General features: G+C 38.3%; 1 protein-coding gene across 15 annotated transcripts in view; it reads left to right on the top strand.

Moving 5' to 3' along the window:
* The window catches only part of RAPGEF6 (Rap guanine nucleotide exchange factor 6), a 267271-nt gene that overhangs the window by 202553 nt on the left and 39776 nt on the right, over window positions 1–24942 (top strand). For all 15 annotated transcript variants that reach the window (XM_023548454.2, XM_023548476.2, XM_023548463.2 and 12 more), the window contains 4 exons: window positions 5703–5943; window positions 6802–7185; window positions 19556–19767; window positions 22293–22416. In XM_023548454.2, the coding sequence (XP_023404222.1) occupies window positions 5703–5943; window positions 6802–7185; window positions 19556–19767; window positions 22293–22416 (961 nt within the window). The remainder of the gene's footprint in view (window positions 1–5702; window positions 5944–6801; window positions 7186–19555; window positions 19768–22292; window positions 22417–24942) is intronic.

Consider the following 24942-nt stretch of genomic DNA (forward strand, 5'->3'; position numbering starts at 1 on the left):
CATGTCATTTTAGTCATTTTCTTTGAATATACACCTTTTTATGCACATACGAAATCAGAGTATTCATACTTTTCTACAACTTATGAAAAGTTTTTTTGGAATTTTGACCTAATACAAGATGAGGCCTAAAAGAATTCAGAGTGTGGCTAAAAGGAATTTGAAGTTTTTTTTCCTGAGTCTCCATGTAGAACTTTTTGCTTCTTCTTTTTTATTTAATTGCACCAGCCTTTTATTTGGTTTCTTCAATGTAACAAACTTCACATTCTTTCTGCATTATAATTCTGGGTTATTTTAACTAGTTTTTCAATTATAAAAGAACACAGTCATAGTTTTAAAAAATTCAAACTATAGAGAAAGTATAAAACTCATTGCTGTCAAGTCGATTCTGACTTACAAAGTATAGACTATGTAAAAGTCCCTACTCCCAGAATTAATTATTGTTGTTGTTAGCTGCTGTCAAGTCACCCCCGACTCATGGTGACCCCATGCACAGCAGGATCAGACCATTGTGATCTATAGGATTTTCATTGCCTGATTTTTCAGAATTGCAGGCCTTTCTTTCTAGTCTATCTTAGTCTATCTAAGCTCCGTTGAAAGTTGTTCATTATAGCAATATGCAAGCTTCCACTGACAGACAAGTAGTGGCTGGGCTTGAGGAGCATTGGCCAGAAATCGAACCCAGGTCTTGTGCATGGAAGGCGAGACTTTTACCACTGAACCAACACTGTCTGCTCCCCAGAATTAACTGTTAAATTACTCATATATCCTTCCAGAAATTTCAGTGCACATAAAACATGTATACCATTTTCTTCACCCCAAAGGAGATGTACTTTTCTGCCACTTACCCATTTCACGTAACAATATAACATAGATGCTTTTCTATATCAGCATGTTCTACCAAATTTTTTAAACAGTTCATAGTATTCCGCTTAACCACATAGTCCCTGTTAATGGGCTGCTACAGTATTGCCTAAACCTCTGTGTTAACATATCTTTGCATGTTTTATGCAAACGCTTCGCATTATTATATTTTGAATTTCATCAATAAAAAAAATTTGTGGAAATTTTGTTTTCTCTCGTTGTCTAAGCACCTGCAAAATATCATTGCCTTTTGGCCTGCAAAGCCTAAAGTATTTACTGTCTGATCTTTTAGCGAACAAATTCACTAATCCCTGATCTATACCATTATACTATTACTCTGCGTTTTCTTTATGGCACTTTTCACTGTCCACATTATCTTGTTTATTTGATTGTTTTCCTTTAACCACTACTTACTCTCTTGAATTTAAGCAAATCGCCTGAGAGCAGGGAGCTTGTCTATCTTATTTATCATTGTATCTTTATCATCTGCAACACTGGTTGGTAGATTAACCAGGCACTCAATAAGTATTTGTTCAGTGATTAGCAGTTTAAAGCAGAATAAAGGAACAGTTTCTTTGTTTTTAGATTATTTTAAACGTCTAAAATGTCCTCCCATTTTCAGTGTAATCTCAAAGTCAATACATGCATCCTTCAGATATCTTTTTTTTTTTTTTTTCGTTTTACTCATAAGACTATAGTTAGCCCTCTAGAAATTATGCTGTTAGGTTGGAAGTCCAGTTATATGAGGTTCCTATTGAAATATATAGTATATAGGGATTTTATTAATGAAATACGAATCATGAGACTAATAAATGCTGTACTTCTCCAAGAATCTTTTGAAATGTCTTTTTTGCCTTACTGGATTGTATCCGTATGTATGTTTTAGCTTCATGCCAAAAATTTGAGGTAATTTGATCATTTCTCCTTGATTCATCTTTATTCTAACCATCTAATCAGTTAACATTTAAGTGTCTGCCATGTGCCAAGTATTATGCTTGGCATCTATGTTGTTCTCCCACTAGCAACAAATAATGTTTGTAGTATATATATAACATTCTAAAATAGAAAAAGAGGCCTCCACTGACATTGGTATCAACATAGAGAATTTTTTTTTTCCCTCTAATGCCGCTTAAAAGATTTTCATTACCTTGACAGAGTGGTTCAGTGGTTGAAGCACTCACCCGCTAATTGAAAAGTCAGTGGTTCGAATCCACCTGCCACTCTGTGGGAGAAAGATGTAGCAGTCTGCTTCCTTAAAGATTACAGCCTTTGCAACCCTCTGGGACAGTTCCACTCTGACCTGTAGGGTTGGTGTGAGTCATAATTGACTCTGTGGCAGTGAGTTTTTTGGGTTTTGGATAATTTCATTTTTGAGATCTGTTCTAAAGGCACCCATTTGTGATGTCTGAATCCCTCTTATGTGAGTACATAACATTTTGTCCTTCTCATGGGAAACAGATGGCTTTTACAGACAGACTTTGTTGTGTTATTTAGCAAGACAGGCAACTCAGTTCCTTCCCAAAAGATGTTAGAAGTATCTCAGCAGCAAGAGAAAGGAACATGAAAGGTGTGCAAATTTCTTAGCCCTCTTTGTGATTAAATTTCTCTGAGGCAAGTAATAAAGGGACCAGAACATCTCCCCAGCCCGCCAAGGTCAGCCCCCAAAGATCTAATGAACTGATCCAATTCTAGAGCCCCAGAACGTTGAGACCTATTTTCCTGAAGAGGATAGAACAATACAAAGAAAGAAAAAAAAAAAACCTCAATGCTGTGGGGTCAACTCCAACTCATGACAACCCCATATATTATAGAGTAGAACTGCTCCATTGGGTTATCTTGGCTGTAATCTTTACTGAAGCAAATCGCCAGGCCTTTCTTCTGTAATGCTGCTCAGTGGTTTTGAGCCACCAACCTTTAGTAGTTGAGCGTCAACCATATTGTTTGACTTTTTTTTTATAGAGTTAAAAGGGTAAAACCCTTTTGTCCAGAATCTTTCTCTTGGCAAACTGAAATTTCCATCTGGTTGTAATCATTTTCTAGGGCAAGGGAGCATCTCTGATTTTGGTGAATCATGACCTTACGCTTGGTAGATTCAGAAACCTGATTATGTCAGCAGCACACTAAAGACTGACTCATTAGAAAGAGCAGGAGGCATTTGATGACTCAAGTGTTTGAATACACCAAGAATGCATAGTTTGGTGCATACATCTTTAAAAAGGACCTGAAGAGAGAAAGGAGTCTGCTTTCAGCTTACCAGTGGACCCAAAATATTCAACATCTGTTGGCTAAGGCGCCTTCTCACTGCAATTGTATTCACATATATTCAGCTGAATCTTCCAGACCTGGGAACCAGTCTCTGTCTATATTTGTCACCAAGATTTGAGAAGGGGTACGGGGAGGAGACCATATTCTGTGAAACTGTTTCCTGCCATGTCTATTCTGTTACTGATTTCTTTTAGCTAGAACAAACAAGAGACTATGCCTCACATGGTTTTGAGACTAATTTGTCTTTTCTCTAAACGTTAACATATATAATGCTAAGACAGTAATGCCAGGCAAACAATGTACAATACTTTGAGCCACCCATATCTCCCCAACTCACCTTCACTGCAGTCATCATCCCAAAAAAGATCACACTAATAAATTCTAATTAATTCTATATCAATGATTTATTATCATAGGAAAAATCTTAGCTTTGTTCGTTCTATCAGATCACTTTTTTGGTTACATTAAAATGTAGCCCACTGTCATCAGACTTTGAGCGTTATTTTGGAAATTATACTCATGATAAGGAAAAAAAAGAACAAGTTAGAAAAGTCATTATGTACACGTGTATATCGTGAACATTTATTTCAAGGTGGGGCTTATCTCCTAATAACAAAAATCATAAAGGCAAAGACCGAGGTACTTAACCATGTGAACATTTACAATATTTTTGTGTTTTCAACTGTAATAAATAATAGAATATGAAAATGGGAAAAACATTTGCCACTTTATAGTAGATTTGCAAGTGTTGGCTTCTAGTATAATTCAGTAGGAAAAAGCATACAGCATACCAAACATTATTTTGAGAAAGAAAAAAATACAAATAATTCATTAAACAATACCGGTCACTGAACTTCACCAGTAACCAGAGAAACAGAAAACAAAACAATGATGTATTTGAGGGGAGGGAGAGAGTGGCTTTCAAAATCAGGGGGGAAAGCATTATTGAATACACAGTTTGGAAAGGATATGAACAGTTGGGTCTTATACTCTAGGATAAAGTAACCTCCCCTTTTTTTTTCTGGAGAAGAGTTTGGCAGTATGTTTCAAAAAACCTTAAAATATGCATGCCCTGTAATTCGGCAATTTTCTTTATTGGGATTTTTTTTTTCCTGAGGAAATAAGATTGTAGGCAAAGGTTTATCTACTTTAGAGAGAAGTCTTATATTATTTATAATGTAGGAAAATGGTAAACAACTTAAATGTCTAGCTTAAAGGTTTAACCCAAAACCAAAAAACCCAAAAGGTTTAGATAATTTAAATATATAAAATAGTATTATGAACTTAGATCAACAGCCCAATCACAATGGGCAAAGGAATTAAACATTTCACTAAAGAGGTTATACAAATGGCCAACAAGCATATGAAAAGATGCTTAACGTCATCAGTCATTAAGCCCATGGCCATGAAGTCGATTCTGATTCATAATGACCCTATAGGGCAGAGTAGAACTGCCCCATAGGGTTTCCAAGGCTGTAATCTTTATGGAAGCAGACTGGTACATCTTTCTTCCTCGGAGTGGCTAGTAGATTTGAACCACTCACCTTTTAGTTAGCAGTGAAGCGCTTAACCAACTACTCCACCACCAAAAAAAAAAAAAAAAAAAGTCATTATTAGTCATTAAAAAAAGCTACAAATCAAAAACCATGAGATACCACTAGAATGGCTATTACAAAAAATATTGACAATAACTCGTGTAGGCAAGGATGTGGAGAAATTGGAGCCCTCATCCATTGTTGGTGGGAATGCAAAATGGTACAGCTACTGTGGAAAAAAGCTTGGCAATTCCTTAAACATGGAAACTACCATATGACCTAGCAGTGCCAGTCTAGGTGTATACCCAAAATAGTTGAAAGCAGGAACAGAAACTTGTACGCCAGTGTTCATTGCAGTACTGTTTACAATAGCCAGAAGGTGAGCATATCAACAGATGAATGGATAAACAATATGGCATATATATGTATATTATATATATAATGTAATACTACTCATTCATGAAGAGAAAGACCTAATACATACTGCAACATGGATCAATCTTGAAAATATGCTGAGTGAAATAAGTCATTCACAAAAGGACAAATATTCTGTGATCCAACTTATATGAAATAGGCAAATGTATAGGACCAGAGTTTATTAGTGGTGACCAGGGGTGGGAGGGAGGGGAAGCCCGGGGATTCAGTGCTTGGAGGTGGTGATGGAATAATTTGGAAACAAATAGTAGTGACAGTTGCACAAACATGATGAACATAATCAATGTTACTGAATTTATACATGCGAAAAATGTTGAATTTGGCAAACGTTTTCTTAATGTATTTTTACCACAATTGAATATTTAAAATGTACATATTATGGAGTATTTTGCACCATTAAAAAAGTAGAATATTCAGTGGTATAAAAATGTTTCTAATTTATTGAATGAAAGAAAATTTGGCTTCCAAATGACATGTATGGTATGATCCCACTATTTATCTTTTTCTTTGTGTTTTCCTATGAACACGTGTTAGTATTTCATCAGTTGCTTTTTGAAGAGTTAAATTTTCTTGAAAATAACAAGGCACATCTTTGTATTTATATAGATATTCCTGATCAAGTTATAAGAGTTTTCAAAGCAGATCAACAAAGTTGCTACATTATCATCAGTAAAGACACTACAGCTAAAGAAGTAGTCTGTCATGCTGTTCATGAATTTGGATTGACTGGTGCATCTGACACATATTCTCTCTGTGAAGTTTCTGTTACTCCTGAGGGCGTCATAAAACAGAGACGACTTCCAGACCAATTCTCCAAATTAGCTGATAGGATTCAGCTTAATGGAAGGTGAATGTGCTCATTAGTGAATGTGCTTGTTGGGACCTGTGCCGTTTAGAACCCCTGTCAAAATGGGTATTTTAAGTAGAAACATAATCATGTTTTTAGAGTCACTGAGTTCCCTAAAAGTAGAGCAGGGTTGTTTTTTGGTTTTTTTCTTTATCCCAGCTTTTCTTGTTTCTGTAATTATATAAATGGAACCTTAGGGTGTTAGCACTCATAACTGCTAGCCTGAAGTGGGAGAATGAAAGAAAGGGCAGGCAGCTTGCTACATTATTTTAGCACTCCTACAGAAATAAAATCTTGGAACCACTGATAGAGTCCAATCTGGTTTTTTACAGATAAGGAAACTGGGTGATACATATCTTTATATGTATCTAAGTATGTGTCTGTATTAATATATAAATTTCTTTATACTATAACCAGTGTGTACTTTGGGCAAAAGAAGTTGAAATTTTCACAGTTCTTTTTCTAACATGTTTTCCTTTGCCTGTACAGGAAAAAATTTTTTAAAGTATCTAAATGTGCTCTGATAATCATTTGAAAATTCTTTCGATAGTGCATTTGGGTTTTTTGTTTGGTTGATTGGTTGGTTTGGTTTAGTTTGGTTTTTTTACTCTGGAAATTTTCCAAGAATAATTTAAATCTTTATCATGAGCCCAGTTCACTTTTTAAAATAATAGATGTCAAGTGGCAAAAAAAGCCCTTTTCATTTAAAGTTTTAATTCTCCATTGCATTTGTAAGTGAATATTCTAACATTTTGGACAAAGAGTTGTTAACAGTAAAATTAAAATTGATATTTTGACAGCAGTAATAAAGAGGAAAAGTACATTTATAAATATGAAATTACTTTTTTTTTTTTTTAGGTATTATTTAAAGAATAACATGGAAACAGAAACATTATGTTCAGATGAAGATGCACAAGAACTAGTTAAGGAAAGCCAACTATCCATGCTGCAGCTCAGTACCATTGAGATGGCCACCCAGCTGTCAATGAGGGACTTCGATTTGTTTAGAAATATTGAGCCTACTGAATACATTGTTGACCTTTTTAAGTTAGATTCCAAAACAGGAAATACTCACTTAAAGGAGTTTGAGGACATTGTAAACCAAGAAACATTTTGGGTTGCCTCAGAAATTTTAACTGAATCAAATCAGCTCAAACGAATGAAGATTATTAAACATTTTATTAAAATTGCACTTCACTGTCGAGAATGTAAGAACTTCAATTCCATGTTTGCAATAATAAGGTAAGTTTATACAAAATAGGTACAAATAGCTGTATGTGGTTTGGTCATGATATTAAGCATTAATTTGATTTTACGCTTAGGTATTAAATGCCCAGGAGAAGAAAAGTTCAATTAATGCACTGTTATTAATGCATTGTTAGATCTAATATAGTCTTCTTTCCAGTGATAATAGCTTTTTCTATTTTTATTTCTTCTGTCACTCACTTAAAACATTTTTTGGTGAGTATAGGTGATTGATTGTCCTCTCATTTCTCTTACTTTCCCCCACTTTGGGTGATTATATCCTATTTGGACATGTGTTCAGCGACTGGTCTTTATCAACAGACATTTAGACAGTACAACTCTAAGTACCTCCCTCACTGTGATTTGACACTGAAAAATCACAGTGTGGTATCAGTGCTCTCACTTAAAATTGCTATTTTGAAACAACAGTAACAACAAAAGCAATGATAATAATAATAGCAGCCATTTGGTGATCTCTTCCTGTGCCAGGCAGTACATGAAGTATCGCTGGATGTGTTGCCACCCAAGCAAGCTAGGACATTGCAGTTATAAAAATCCAAGTTGATAAGCCCAGGGAAGGAAGTAGATGGTTGCATGAACTCCTGGAAATCTTTTTCTCCCCACTCATCATGAGAAGTCAGTTCTAGGTAGTTTTTGTTTTGTTTTCTTTCTGACTCTCATCCAGTATACTGCTGATCAACAAAGGAATTTAAAGCAAGTCTAATTTAAAGGGAAGGGGACTGTCATTTGGTCCCTCTATAAGACGGTATGTGTGTTTATATATATATATATAGATGTACAATTCTAATTTTATTAATCCCACCTATCCACACACCTCAAAGAATTTAATAATGATTTGTTTCTATTACAGGGTAAAAAAAGAAATAAAAGTCTATTGTGATAATAAGAGGCTCCTTTATGAAATTAACCAGTGGCTGCAATTGAACTAGATGCGGTAGAAGGAGTGTCAAATAGTATTGAATTAACAGTGGACTTTAGAGACAACTGTACCTGTATATGAATCCTGGCTCTCCCCCGTAGCAGTGGTGTGTCAGTGAAAAACTGAGGACCAGTTTTCTCATCTAAAAAAACACAGGAATTGTACCATCTAGCTCTCATTTTTAAACAGCTAGGTCTAAAACCACAAAGATGCCACTGATAAATACTTAGGAGACTAGAAAGGGACCCTGTTTGGGTAGGAAGCATTGAGTAAAGGTTTTGGTAATTAGAGACTTAGTTTTCGAGTACTCTATGACTGCTATGTAAAAGGGACAAAATGATAGAGGGCTAAAAAGCATACCTGAGTGACCATCCTCAGTGTGGGGTAAGAACAAAGAGGTGGAGGATCAATACAAGAAATAGTAGAACAGTAAAATTATGATGTTATTAAACCCAGGGAGAGAGAGTGATTTGAGAGAAGGTGGTGGGCGGTAGGTCCAGGAAGGGTACAGGAAAGAACTGGGATTTGACTAAGGGGCAGAGGTTTGTTTTGTAAAAAAAAAAAAAAAATTTGTTACATGCATTTTCCATGTTGTTGTTAGGTTCCATCAAGTCAGTTCCCACTCATAGCCCACCCTGTGTACAACAGAATGAAACACTGCGCCATCCTCACTATCACTGGGCTTGAGCCAGTTGTTGAAGCCACTGTGTCAATCCATCTAATTGAGGGTCTTCCTCTTTATCGCTGACCCTGTACTTTACCAAGCACGATGTCATTCTCCAGGGACTGGTCCCTCCTGATAACATGTGCAAAGTATGTGAGACAAAGTCTTGCCATCCTCACTCGCTTCTAAGGAGTATTCTGGCTAGACTTCTTCTAAGACAGATTTGTTCGTTCTTTTGGCAGTCCATGGTATCTTCAGTATTCTTCTCCAACACCATAATTCAAAGGCATCAATCCATCTTCAGTTTTCCTTTTTCATTGTGCAGCTTTAACGTTCATATAAGGGGAATGAAAACACCATGGCCTGGGTCAGGTGCACCTTAGTCTTCAAAGTAACATCTTTACTTTTTTTTAACATTTTTGCTCCAGATTTGCCCTGTGCAGTGCGTCTTTTGATTTCTTGACTGCTTCTTCCATGGGTGTTGATTACTGGTCCAGTTGTGAGGATTTTTGTTTTATGTTGAGGTGTAATCTATAAAGGCTGTGATCTTTGATATTCATCAGTAAGTGCTTCAAGTTCTGTTCACTTTCACCAAGCAAGGTTGTGTCATCTGCATATTGCAGGTTCTTAATGAGTCTTCCTCAAATCCTGATGCCCCGTTCTTCATATAGTCCAGTTTCTCAGATTATTTGCTTAGCATACAGACCAAGTATGGTGAAAGGATACAACCCTGACACACACCTTTCCTGACTTTAAACCGCCCAGTGTCTCTTCGTTCTATTTGAACAACTGCCTCTTGATCTATGTACAGGTTCCTCATGGCACAATTAAGTGTTCTGGAATTCCCATTCTTCCCAGTGTTATCCATAATTTGTTATGATCCACACAGTCGAATGCCTTTGCCTAGTTAATAAAACACAGGTAAACATCTTTCTGGTATTCTCTGCTTTCAGCAAGAATCCATCTGCCATCAGCAATGATATCCCTGGTTCTACGTCCTCTTCTGAATCCGGGTTGAATTTCTGGCAGTTCCCTGTTATGTATTGCTGCAGCCACTTTTGAATGATCTTCAGCACAGTTTTCCTTGCATGTGATATTAATGATACTGTTCGATAATTTCCACATTTGGTTGGATCACCTTTCTTTGGAATAGGCATAAATATGGATCTCTCCCAGTCAGTTGTCAGGGTAGCTGTCTTCCAAATTTCTTGGCATGGCCAAGTTAGCACCTCCAGTGCTGCATCCATTTGTTGGAACATCTCAATTTGTATCCTTGTCAATTCCTGGAGCCTTGTTTTTCGCCAGTGTCTTCTGTGCAGCTTGGACCTCTTCCTTCAGGACCATCATCAGTTCTTGATTATGTGCTTCCTCCTGAAATGATTGAATGTCAACCAGCTCTTTTTGATACAGTGACTCTGGGCATTCCGTCTATCTTCTTTTGATGCTTCCTGCATTGTTCAGTATTTTACCCATTGAATCCTTCACTGTCGCAACTCGAGGCTTGAGTTTTTTCTTCAGTTCTTTCAGTTTGAGAAATACCAAGCGTGTTCTTCCCTTTTGGTTTTCTAATTGCAGGTCTTTGACATGTGATCATAATACTTTAATTTATCTTCTCAAGCTGCCCTTCGAAATCCTCTGTTCAGTTCTTTTACTTCATCATTTCTTTGTTTCACTTTGGCTACTTGCATTCAAGAGTAAGTTTCAGGGTCTCTTCTGACATCCGTCTTGGTCTTTTCTTTCTCTCCTGTCTTTTTAATGACCTCTTGCTTTCTTCATGTATGGTGCCCTTTGATGTCTTTCCACAACTCATCTGGTCTTTGGCCATTAGTGTTCAAAGTGTCAAATCTGTTTTTGAGATGGTCTCTAAATTCAGGTGGGATATGCTTAAGGTCATACTTTGGCTCTCATTGACTAGTTCTAATTTTCTTCACCTTCAGCTTGAACTTGCATATGAGCAATTGATGATCGGTTCTGCAGTCGGCCCCTGGCCTTGTTCTGACTGCCTGATAACATTGAGTTTTTCCATCATCTCTTTCCGTAAATGTAGTCAATTTGATTCCCGTGTATTCCCTCTGGCAAGGTCCACATGTGTAGTTGCCATTTATGTTGTTGAAAAAAGGTGTTCACAACGAAGAAGTCATTAGTCTTGCAGAATTCTATCATGCAATTTCCGGCATCATTTTTATCACCAAGGTTATATTTTCCAACTACCGATCTTTATTTGTTTACAGGTTTCACATTCCAGTCACCGATAATTATCCATGCATCCTGATTGCATGTTTGATCAATTTCAGATGGCAGAAGTTGGTAAAAATGTTCAATTCAATTTCTTCATCTTTGACCTTAGTGGCTGGTGCATAAATTTGAATAATAGTCATATTAACTGGCCTTTCTTGTAGACATATGGATATTATCACTGACAGCATTGTACTTCAGGATAGATCTTGAAATGTTCTTTTTGATGATGAAGGCAATGGCATTCCTCTTGATTGTTCCTGGCATAGCAGATCATATGATTATCCTATTCAGAGTGGCCAATACCAGTCCACTTTAGCTCACTAATCCCTAAGGTATTAATGTTTATGTGTTCCATTTCATTTTTGACGATTTCCAGCTTTCCTAGATTCATACTTTGTACATTCCATGTTCCAATTATTAATGTGTGTTTGCAGCTGTTTTCTTCTCAGTTTGAGTCATGCCACATCAGCAAATGAAGGTCCCAAAAGCTTGACTCCATCCACGTCATTAAGGTTAACTCTCCTTTGAGGAGGCAGCTCTCCCCAGTATTGAGTGCCTTCCAACCTGAAGGGCTTATCATCCTCGCAACTGGACCAATAAGTAACATTATGATAAACGGAGTGGTTAAGCACTTGGCTGCCAACCAAAAGGTCAGAGCTTCCAACGCACCAGCTGCTCAGTGGGAGACAGATGTGACAGTCTGCTTACATAAAGATTACAGGTGGAGGGGGGGCCAAGATGGCTGACTAGGTAGACGCTACCTCAGATCCCTCTTGCAACAAAGACTTGGAAAAACAAGTGTATCAATCACATACATGACAATCTACGAACCCTGACCAACAAACACAGATTTAAAGAGTTGACCTGAGTGACAGAGACCCAGAACGAACAACTACGGGGAAGCAGCGACTGTTTTCAGAGCCTGGAGCCAGCATCCCAGTGAGGTAACCTTGGCGCCGGGCTTTGGGCTGGGCGCAGGGGAGCTGAGCACAGCATCCTGTGATGGCGCAAACACGGGGCGCAGCCCTACCCCCCGAACTGACCTCGGGAGGGGGCCCAGCCGGTCAGCGTGGGTGACGCGGCTGGCAGGAGAAGTCGCCGGGAGGCAGTGACTGGTTTTGGAGCCGAGAGTGCAGCGTCCCAGCCAGGGAACCCTGGCGCGGGGCTTTGGACTGGGCACAGGAGAGCTGAGCACAACATCTGTGACGGTGCAAACACGGGCGCAGCCCTACCCCCCCTGAACTGACGCTGGGAGGGGGCCCAGCTGGTCTGCGTGAGCAGTGCAGCGACGCGGCTGGCAGGGGGAGAAGTCACCGGGAGGCTGCGACTGTTTTTGGAGCCGGGAGTGCAGCGTCCCAGCTGGGGAACCTTGACGCTGGGCTTTGGACTGGCAGTGGAGGAACTGACTGCGGCTTCTGAGATAGCGCAAGCACAGGACGCAGGCCTGACCCTCGGGGGCAGTCTCTACCCAGCCAGCACACACAGGCGACTTGCCCCTTGGGAATCTCAGATAAAACAGTCATCCCAAGCAAGACAAGTAACTTTGTCTATATTCCGGGGTGCTACTCTCTCCTATTTATCTGAACCCTCCCCTCCTCTTCCCAGGCGGCTTCATTAACATTGGAATTTCCTGAGCCAGAGGAAGAACTGCTCCGCGGTTTTTCTTTTCCTTTTATTTTATTTATGTATTTATTTATTTGGTCTTTTCCTAACCCATTCTTCTGGCCTGAGAGAAGCAACCACAAAAAACCAGGGGATCAACACTCCTTCCCTAATTGGACTAAAAACACAGAACCAGCTCCAGCCAAGCATATGAGATCCACAGTCTTGGGCTTTCATCCCTACAGGGAACAAGGTGGCTATTGTAATGCAAAGGCATTTCTGATAGGGATCTGACTGCATTTGTTTTAGCAGATTTACTGGAAAGACAAGTTTCCCAGGTCTGATATCTCAGCGTATTCAACAGAGCCCTCACTGACCTACAACAGGGAATTGAGGGCTGAAGCTCCCCCCAGACCACCTAGCCTCCTGCCTTAGGGGTCTAAGGAGGGTGACACCTACCAATCTGTAGAGGTGCTTGCATTGGGGGCCTAAGGTACAGCGGCAGAGCCCACCCACCAAGGTGCTTTAGGAATAGAGACACACCTACCTCACTGACACTTGGGGGAAGCCTGTCAGCATCCTGCCCCCCCTGGAGTGTGAACCCCTGCTGCTACTAGACTCTGGTGCACAAAACTATCATCACTACTTCTCAAGGTGGATAGGTGACAGGGTGCATCACACACTTGATGACCCAAAATCAGATTCTACTCAAGAATAGCAAATGGATTCAGGCATATATATCTGGTAACAGCCCAAACCAGCTGGTAATAGGTCGTAAGTAAGTCAAGGGCTACAACAATCAAGACAGCACAATCTAGTAGCCTATTCACGTATATTGAAAGAAAACAAAACAAGATAAGACTCAGTGAGCATATATAGAATAAATCACTACAATATCTTAGTGATGGCTCGGAGACAGCAGTCGATATCAAACCACATAAAGAAGCAGACCATGACTGCTTCTACAACCCCCCAAACAAAAGAATCAAAATCTTTCCCAAATGAAGATACAATCCTGGAATTATCAGATACAGAATATAAAAAACTAATTTACAGACTGCTTCAAGACATCAGGGATGACCTCAGAAATGAAATAAGGCAATCTGCAGAAAAAGCCAAGGAACACACTGATAAAACAGTTGAAGAACTCAAAAGGATTATTCAAGAACATAGTGGAAAAATTAATCTAAGTTGCAAGAATCCATAGAGATAACAGCATTCAGAAATCGAAAAGATTAACAATAAAATTACAGAATTAGACAACGCGATAGGAAGTCAGAGGAGCAGACTCGAGCAATTAGAATGCAGGGAAATCTGGAGGACCAGGGAATTAACACCAATATAGCTGAAAAAAAATCAGATAAAAGAATTTTAAAAAATGAAGAAACCCTAAGAATCACGTGGGACTCTGTCAAGAAGGATAACTTGCGTGTGATTGGAGTCCCAGAACAGGGAGGGAGGACAGAAAACACAGAGAGAATAGTTGAAGATCTGCTGACAGAAAACTTCCCTGACATCATGAAAGACGAAAGGATATCTATCCAAGATGCTCATCGAACCCCATTTAAGATTGATCCAAAAAGAAAAACACCAAGACATGTTATCATCATACTTGCCAAAACATTATCATAAACGGAGAAAAGATCGAGCTTGTCAAGGATTTCATTTTACTTGGGTCCACAATTAACACCCATGGAAGCAGCAGTCAAGAAATCAAAAGACAGATGACACTGGACAAATCCATCTGCAAAAGACATGTTTCAAGGGTTGAAGCACAAAGATGTCACCTTGAGGACTAAGGTGTGCCTGACCCAAGCCATGGTGTTTTCAATCGCCTCATATGCATAGGGAAGCTGGACAATGAATGAGGATACAAAAGAAGAATTGACGCCTTTGAATTGTGGTGTTGGTGGAGAATATTGAATATACCATGGACTGCCAAAAAAGCAAACAAGTCTATCTCGGAAGAATTACAACCAGAATGCTCCTTAGAACCAAGGATGGTGAGACTGCGTCTCATGTACTTTGGACATGTTATCAGGAGGGATCAGTCCCTGGAGAAGGACATTGTGCTTGGTGAAGTAGAGGGTCAGTAAAAAAGAGGAAGACCTTCAATGAGATGGATTGACACAGTGGCTGCAAAAATGGGCTAAAGCATAGCAACAATTGCACGGATGGTGTAGAACTGGGCAGTGTTTCATTCTGCTGTACATAGGATCACTATGAGTCCGAACTGACTCAGCTGGCACCTAACAAGCAACATATTTAAAGATACGTATTATATACAAAGTATCATAAATTTCTCTCTGTTAATGTAAATTATTTTAATAGTTTTCTAAGAAAGAATTATCTTTCTAATCTGGCATGACTCTGCATTCACGGTGCATTTTTCTTTTAATACATTATAAAATCCTCTTTGCAATTGCTTATACAGAATTTTTGTATCAGCTTTCATGAGTGAATTGATAGTGTTTTTCTTGGTTTGTTGTTTTGTGCTGTTTATTTGGGCTGGCTTCATGAGATGTGAACTTTTGCATTCTTTGTTTATGCTCTACAATAGTTTAAAAAGCATTACAAATAATCAGCTGGCAAAGGTTTAAGAAATTCACCTGTGAAACATTCTGGGGCTGATGCTCTTTAATTACCTTCTGTATCATCTTTTGAGATTTTATATCTCTTTCGGTTTGTGTTTCTTAAAGGAGAGTGGCAGATATTGTTTATAATTATTTTAAGTTTGTGAGCCTAGGTTATGGTCTCTGTTACACCTACTTTACTCTGCTGTTGTAGCACAAAAACAGATGACGGGCCTGATTTGGCCTGCTAGTTACAGTAGTGACCCCTAAAATATCTGTTTCATCCAGGTTCGTTTGTTTGTTTTAGCAGCTTTATTGAGATATAATTGTTACACCATACAATTCACCTATTTAAAGTATACACTTTAGTGGTATTTAGCATAGTCACAGATATGTGGAACCATCACCACAATTTTAGAATATTTTCATCACTTCAGAAAGAAACCATGTACCTGTTAGCTATCCAGCCTTCAGAAAGCCTCCATACCCTTGCCTCCAGCTCTTAGTAGTCACTTCTATCTCTATAGATTCCCCTATTCTGAACTTTCCTATAAATGGAAACATACCGGTATGTGGTCTTATGTAACACTCTTCCTCACTTAGCCTGGTGTTTTCAAGGTTCATCCCCGACATAACATGCATCAGTATGTCATTTCTTTTTATGACAGAATAATATTCCATTGTATGGATAATTTCACATTTTGTTCATCTGTTCATCAGTTGGAACCCTGGTGACAGTGGTTGAGAGCTTGGCTGCTAACCAAAAGGTCAGCAATTCAAATCTACCAGTTGTTCCCTAGAAACCCAATGGGGCAATTCTGCTCTGTCCTTTAGGGTCGCTATGGGTTGGAATCGACTCAACAGCAGCGTGTTTGTTTTTTTGTTTTATTTGTCAGTTGGTGGACATTTGAGTAATTTCCACCTTTTGGTTATTATAAATAATTCTGTATGAACATTTGTGTATAAGTTTTTGTGGGGGCATATGTTTTTGGTTCTCATGTATATACTTAGGAGGGAATTGCTAGTTCATATGGTACTCTATGGAAACCCTGGTGGCGTAGTGGTTAAGTGCTACGGCTGCTAACCAAGAGTTCGGCAGTTCAAATCCACCAGGCACTCCTTGGAAACTCTATGGGGCAGTTCTACTCTGTCCTATAGGGTCGCTATGAGCTGGAATCGACCCGACGGCACTGGGTTTCGTTTGGTTTTTGGTATGGTACTCTGTTTAATTGTTTGAGAAACTGCCAGACTATTTTCCAAAGCAGCCTCACCATTTTACATTGCCACCAACGGTATATGAAAAGCAAAAAAACCAAACCCGTTGCCATCAAGTTGATTCCAATTCATAGCGACCCTATAGGACAGAGTAGAACTGCACCATAGGGTTTCCAAGGAGCAGCTGGTGGATTTGAAGTGCTCACCTTTTGGTTAGCAGTCATAACTCTTAACCATTGCACCAACCAGCGGTCCAACGGTATATGGGCATGCCAATATCTTGACATCCTCTCCAACACTTCTTATTATCTGACCTTTTGATTCTTATCATCATAGTGGGTATGAAAAACGTAGTGTCTCATTGTGTTTTTGATCTGCATTTCCCTGATGGCTAATGATTTTGAGCCTCTTTTCACATTCGTATATGTTCCTTAGAGAAATGTCAATTCAGTTTCATTTTTGTTTTCTTCAGGGATACGAATTATGCAGATTTTAGGTCTCCTTTGCTTGTCTTCCGTATCCATTTTTTTCTCTCTAATTCCTTTTATCTCTGTCGATTTCCGTTTGATTGCTTTTGTTAATCATTTCCTCCATGTTCCTTACACAGTGTTTTTAGCAGTGTCTTTTTTTTTTTTTCTGGAAACCCTGGTGGCATGGTGGTTAAGTGCTACGGCTGCTAACCAAAAGATAAGCAGTTTGAATCTACCAGGCCCTCCTTGGAAACTGTATGGGACAGTTCTCCTCTGTCCTGTGGGGTCCCTATGAGTCAGAATCGACAGCAGTGGATTTTTGTTTTTGTTTTTTCTTTATGTGGGTTCTGATAAGGACCTTCATTTCTGTGTTGGTTTTATTTTTTCGTTCATTTCTTTTCTAAAATTTGCCAGTTAATTTTTTATCAACTTCTCTTACTGTATTTTCCCTAAGCTCTTACGTTAACCCCTTTTTTCATTAATTTGTCTGAAATCATAGCTAGATAGTTGGTTAGTCACAGTTTTTATGCGATTGGTGGCAACATTTTCCTGCTCTGTGCTCTTTAGCTATTTATTTTTCCTTGTAGTAACTTGGTATAGATCCTGTGTTCATTCCTTCATTTTGAATGAAATGAATTTTCTTTTACCAGCTATTTGAGGAGGTTCATGTGGGAGAGAAGTCAGGACAGTATTCCTGGCTAGCAGGAGTTGGCCCTAAGTGAGTATGTGAATTGTTTTACCCTTTGCTTCTCCTCAGCAAGTGAAGGTTGGCAGCTAAGTTTAGATCTCCTTACAACTTCAGAGTTTCTCCCTTCTACCCTGTCTCACTGTCAGACTGCTTCCTCTCAAGATGTTATGTCAGTGTGTGTACTGGTTTAATCTTACCTTCCCTGTCACTTCATGGTAAAGAGCAGGGTCCAGCCCCCACCTAATTCTGTCAGTCTGTGGACCCTGTTGTTTTTCCAAGTAAGGGATTGTTATTTTTGCTCTCAGCGTGAGTTATCTGCTTTGGAGAACTGTGCTCTGCCAGCTTACATTGAGATCTTCAGCTGCAGCATCTTTGCCTACCCCTATTTGACCTCGACTGTGTTTTGGCAGGCCTTCCAATGTGTTTGTTCTTCCAATGTGTTTGTGGAAGAAAAGCCTGGCAGTCTGCTTCTGCAAAAGATTATGTCTAAGAAAACCCTATGGAGCAGTTCTACTCTGTAATATATGGGGTCACCATGAGTCGGAATAAGTTCAACAGCAACAGGTTTCCAGTGTGTAAGGGTTGCAGATATCTCTTAATTTTAGTGGATGTGAGTTTACAGTACTGTTGTTCATCCCTTTTGTAGTTGTTTGGGGTGATTTCTGAGAAGCAAAAGGAACAAAGATGTCTTGATTCCATACCTTAAAATTAGAAGTCAAGAGAACATTATGAATACAGTAGTATGGGTGAAAGTCAGATGGCTCAGAATCAAAGAGAGATTAACTGGTAAGATAATGGAGGCACTGTCCATGCACCACTCTTGTGGGAGCCCAGCCATGGGAGGGTAGTATAGAGGTAAAGGGATGGGGAACAGTCGCAGCCTAGTTTGCAGGAATTATTTTTAAGTTAGGGGATATCTGAACTTGTCTAAAATCCTGTAGAAAGGAGACTTTGACTATCTGGAGAGTTAGGGGACAGGATTAGAACCTAGAGGCGTGGAAGTGTTAGTATTGGGGACATGACTGAACAGAGTCACAGAAAAAAGAATGCCTCAGTCCCAGAACTTGCCTCAATGATTATTTTACAACTGTGTTCATCATTAATTAAACCACTCTCAAATATGTAATGTCTCCGTAAAGATATTTTTAGGTAAAACAAATAAAAACATTGATGCTGGAAAGGATTTTAAGTTAAATGTCTTTGTTATGTAATTATATGTGTTACTTACACACTAAGAGTAAAGATGCGCCTGACCCAAGCCATGGTATTTTCAATTGCATCATATGCATGCGAAAGCTGGACAATGGATAAGGAAGACTGAAGAAGAATTGACGCCTTTGAATTGTGGTGTTGGCGGAGAATACTGAATATACCATGGACTGCCAAAAGAAGGAACAAATCTATCTTGGAAGAAGTACAACCAGAATGCTCCTTGAAAGCAAGGGTGGTGAGACTGCATCTTACATACTGTGGCCATGTTGTCAGGAGGGATCAATCCCTGGAGAAGGACATCATGCTTGGCAGAGTACAGGGTCAGCGGAAAAGAGGAAGACCCTCAACAAGGTGGATTGACACAGTGGCTGCAACAGTGGGCTCAAGCATAACTGATTAAAAGGATGGCACAGGACCGGGCAGTGTTTCGTCCTGTCGTGCATAGGGTCGCTGTGAATTGAAACGGACTCTGTGATACCTAACTACAATGACACACTACAAAATAAAGGCTAGTCAGGCATCGACTCGACGGCAGTGGGTTTTATATACCTATAGGCAAGCAAAGTAGTTCCTCTGAAGAAAGATCCAAAGGGCACCTTTTGTTTTTTTTGTTTTTTGGTAGTTCTATTCTTTGTTTCAGCGGTGTCCACACATAATTTTAGCTTTATTACAGAAACTTGGTGAATGTACTCTACTGACCTAAGTGTCTCTCCCCTTCCCTGCAAGTCCTAAATTTTTTAATGGTTTTATTCTCATCTTTTGCAGTGGCTTGAACCTGGCACCTGTAGCGCGACTAAGAGGTACTTGGGAAAAATTACCAAACAAGTATGAGAAACACTTTCAAGACCTACAAGACCTTTTTGATCCATCTAGAAACATGGCAAAGTATAGAAATATTCTTAGTAGTCAAAGTATGCAGCCTCCAATTATTCCACTCTTCCCCGTTGTCAAGAAGGATATGACATTTCTACATGAAGGTATTTGAAAATTAGCATGTTTAGCTTCAGCAAATTCTACAGAATTGTTTATGATATATTCAAGTCTAATGATTACATGTCATTAAAGCTTTACATAGTTAAATATAGCACATTTTAGGAATCCAAAAGCCACGTTGTTGATGAGAACAAATTTAAGTGTTTACCGTATGCATTCAAACATAAAATTGACTTACTCCAAGATCTGTTTAATAATTCTTGTTGTTTTATTTAGTAATATTTTACCTTCCAACTTTTTGTTGATTTTTTTTTAACTGAAGTCTTCTATACATAGCAATGTAATGAATTATGACAAAGCAAACACCCATATAACTAACACCAGGATCAAAACATAAAACATTGTCTGCCTCCCAGAAGCCCCACTCATGCTCCTTCCCAAAATACTACCCTCATCCTCTTCCCCAGAGGTAACTGCCATCACTGCTATCCTGACTTCTAGTATTTTTTTTTTTTTTTTTTTTGCCTATTCTTAGGCATCTTGAATCCTGTGGCTTGATATTTTTCATCAGTTTTGGAAAATTCTAAGTCATCACGTCTTCAAATTTTTTGTTCATTATTTCCTCTCCTTCAAGCACTCTTATTTTGCCTCTGTTAGACCTTATCACTGTGTCCCTAAAGTCTGTCTCTGATAACTCTATAATCTGGATCCCTCATGGGTGCACTTCTACTGTCTCTTTTTTCTCTTGTATTTTAATCATGTTATCTTTTATTTTGACGTACTTGTTTATTTTTAACAAAGTAATGGATGTTGTGTATAAGAAACTGTTGTTATAGAAATAATCCGAGGCTTTGGATGATGTCCTTTTCCTCCAGAGAGAAGTAAAACTTGCTTCCGGCAGGCAACTGGGTGAAAGCAATCCAAAAACACCTTAATTCATTTTTAATTTTTGACATGATTTAACAAAGGTTTATGTTCATTTCATGCTTAGTCCCAGAATGTAACTCTTCAGGGTCCCAGCCCAAAGCATTGAGGATTTATCTGTTCTTAAGTTGTTTTTTCTCTAACCTAAAAGGCAGGGTGACCCTGCTTAGTTTGTTAGCTTATCAGCCTCTTTTTCTGAAATCAGCAGGTGCCTGGGATGGGCAGGCACTGGGAAATACTAAACCTGCATCTCTGCCGCCTTCTCCTGATCTTCTTGACTCTGTAATTCCCTACTACCTTGTTAGGTCTCTGATACCTTCAAGCATATTTTTTTTTTTTTTTTATGTTTTGTCCAGCTTTTTAATTGTTCTCAGCGGGAGGATTGTTCTGAATTGCGTAGTTTACTCTTTCATTACCATTCCTTTTTCATAAGGAAATGTTGGTATAGGCTTCAAACTTATTTTTCTAACCTGCTCCCTCAAAACAGATTTATGTGACTTGAGAGTGCTTTCATGATCAGTTTGTTTCCAACTTGTGTTGAGACCCTGATCAATTCATGTATCCAATATGTAGCTGCTGCTCTCTGTGAGATAGGAGACTACCCAGTGTTTCAGATCGTATGGTTCTCAGACTTGGCTTCAGGGCCTTGTGCTTCCACAGAGGCACCTCAGGGGCTGTCATGAAAGATGCTGATTGTTACAGATGCTGCTGTAGACAATCATACTGCCCTTTGAACACATCGTTTTTGCTTTGTGGTTTGGACTGAGTAAGCCAACAAATGGGCTAAGTCTGATTTCATACCTAATATCTTGAAAGTAAAGTAGGCCATTTTGAAAGCTGCTTGAACATTTTTCTCAGAGAACTATTTAACAGAACAATACAAAAATAATTGAACATATGAACAGATAAATTTGTATTAATGATTCAAGTCATGATTATAAATTCAGATACTGAGAGGGAGAAATTGAATGGCAGGCTGAATACCTGTATACCTGTGAGGCAACCACCTCTTAGTTGCAGTGTAATTATTGCCATTTGGGAAGATGAACCTACTGTTACTTAGCCCCTCCCCCAGTTTTTCAACAGAAGTCAGAAATTCTTACATTTGTGGTATCTTCTACTTCTTAAAAGTTAACAACTCATTTAAAATTTTTTAACAAAATATTGTGGACCAAAGAAAACTTGTTTATGAGCTGAATTTAATTAATAGACCACTTATTTTCAAGTGCTGTACCTATGCTGCCCCAAAGAGCAGATGTGGGCACTTGCTTAAAAGTGGGCTGGGCATCTGGAGAGGTAGATTTGAGGGGCTGCACATTTTATAGGCGTGCTTATTAAATAATGAGATTGGTTTTAGAAGCTATGCACAAAATCAGTGTATTAATAAAATAAAAAAATTAATTTTTTATTACTTTCCTATATTCATAATCATTACTCCCATACCAAACAGAATTCCTCCCAGTGTATACCTCATTTTCTGGGAGCAGGCTTTAAGCCATCTATGGATTTAACAATTCTTAGGAAAAAAAGTTGGCATTTGATAAAGAAGGTTCTGATTTGTGCTGCCCAGGAATTAACAACTTGACATCTGCTTTTATATAGATATTTTAATTTTGAAAATTAAAGAATTACTTTAATTTTATAGGAAATGACTCCAAAGTAGATGGTTTAGTAAACTTCGAGAAGCTGAGAATGATTGCAAAGGAAATACGTCAAGTTGTTCGAATGACTTCTGCTAACATGGACCCAGCTATGATGTTCCGACAGAGGTATGTCATTGAAATATGTAAAAGTGTCAAAGAGTGGTTTACAGGGTGATATAATAATAATCACAGTATTTATGATTTGTTGACCATCAAAATTCTTGGCTGGGTGCAAATGGTTAACATACTTGGCTGCTGACTGAAAGGTGTTAGAAGTTCAAGTCCACCCAGAGATGCCTTAGAGGATCTATTTCTGAAATATCAGACATTGAAAACCCTGTGGAGCACAGTTCTGTTCTGACACTCATGCTGTGAATCTGACTTTTCAGAGTATATGGATATTTCTGTATTGTAATTGTTCTTTAAAATAGCAGCAAATTTAAACCTAAGAAAATTGCTGGTCTTTACTGTAGTTATCACACAGCACATATGTTTTCGTCTTGTTTCTAGCTTAAGCTGTAAACTTAGTCTGCATAGGTCTATTATTTTCACTGAATATTTTAAAAGTTCTGTTTCTAGCTAATTCATACTTCAGTCTTCTAAAATATAGTTCTTATTCTCAAATTATACTACTGCTGTTTTATTTATAGTAAATGCTTTGATGTGTTGTTGTCGTGTGCCATCAAGTCAGTTCGAACTCATAGTGACCCTAAAGGACAGAATAGAGCTGCACCATAGGGTTTCCTCGACTATAATCTTTACAGAGGAAGCCCTGATGGTGCAGCAGTTAAGTGTTAGGGGAAAGGTGGGTAGTTCGAACCCACCAGCTGCTCCAAGGGAGAAAGATTTGGCAGTCTGCTTCCATAAAGATTTACAGCCTTGGAAACCCTATGGGACAGTTCTACTCTATTCAGTAGAACCGCTATGAGTCGAAATCGACTCAATGACAATGGGTTTCATAGGAGCAGACTGCCAGGTCTTTCTCCCACAGAGCCACTGGGTGAGTTCAAACTGCCAGCCTTTTGGTTAGCAGTACTGAACCATTGCACCACCAGGGCTTCTTTCTTTGATATAGTTTATAAATTGCAGATTTAAGTATGTTCCATCTGTAATACATATGGAAAGTATTATTTGTATTCTGTACAGCCTTATCTTCTAAGAATGCTTTTTTAAAATTCATTTTTAATGCAATAACAAAGGCTTCATCAAATTACAAAGTAGCCAAGCTGTTTCCAGTAATTGTTATAATTTTCAGGGTAAAAAGACATTAGGGTTTTAATTTTTGGTCTAATTATCCTCTGTACCTATATGTTTAGCTTCAGTTTATAAGAGCTTTTAAAATAAAATATTTACAGAGGCAAACACAATCCCTGTGGTTTAAAAATATATACTCTGATGGAAACAAAAATACTTCGTTCTTTAAAAATCACATTTGAAGTTTCTGTAACCAAACAGAATCAGTGTGTATCAGGATTGGTGTCTTGTTATTTGTTTGCTTGTTTTGTTTTGTTTTTTGTTTTGTTTTGTTTTGTTTAAATCACTCTTCATGAGTCTTTGTAAATAGTTGATCTCATGGTTCCTTTAGTTCATAGATCCTCGAAGTATGGAGGAAGGGATATGCCCAGAATCTCCTCTTTCTTACCTACCCCCTTCTTACCATCCCTCTGAGAATCACTGCATGTAATGAGAGATGTCGTTGCTCCAGTTTGGAAGCAGAAAACAATAAACCAGGACCAAAGCAAACCTGGAGGCAGGTTTCTTTGGGTTTTTTTTTTGCATGTCTAAAAGCTGCACAGTGGCCCCACTACTTCCTGTTGTCTTACATAGACCTCCTCCCTTCACTCATATATGTTACCAGCTTAGTCCCTGAAGACAATGCATTTGTGACCCTGCCAGCCCAGTTGATAATGCACTGAGTACCAGCTAGGCTTCAGAAATGAGCAAAGGAGAAAAAATGGATGAGGAAACGAATGAACCTGCTTGTATTCTTAAGAATGGCCTGGGCTAAGTAGAATAAGTCAAGGGGGATAGTAAAACATTTATAATTAGATTGTACTGAACCTTCCTCAAATCAGTTTTATTTCTCAGCCAGTTCTAAAATGCAGTATCTTTCTTTGAGCAAATAATTGTCCATGTTAGTGATGTGTGTTTTCTAGTGTGGATGAAATAACCCCTTTTATTTTAACATAATCAATTCGCTGACTGAAAAAAATAATCTTTATTTACTAACAGTATTATAAAGATATATACTAGATATTGATGGTATATCTTTATTTATGTTTTAAGTTAGATTTACTATTCAAAATTTCTTATAGAATACATTGGCAGAGAAACTTCTGAGCTTAAAAATGAAATTACGACTCTTAATGTTTCTTGTAATTTCATCCTACCACTTAAATGAGTGGCTCAGAATATTTTCAGGAAAAAAATTTCTATCCCTTTCCTAAAAACTTTATAGTAAGTAAATGTTTTTTCTCTAGATGACTTACATATTAAATATGTAATTGGTCCAAAGTGTATTTTCTTAACTTTTTAATGGGCTTCAGTACACATCATTTATGCATCTTACTTCCCAGCATTCCATTAAAGTCATTTTACTGTTAAGCTTCAGCCTTTTTCTAGTAAAATTTTTCTGCTCTATTCTGTCTGCAT

The sequence above is a fragment of the Loxodonta africana genome, chromosome 2, assembly GCF_030014295.1.
Source record: "Loxodonta africana isolate mLoxAfr1 chromosome 2, mLoxAfr1.hap2, whole genome shotgun sequence".
NCBI lineage: Eukaryota > Metazoa > Chordata > Mammalia > Proboscidea > Elephantidae > Loxodonta > Loxodonta africana.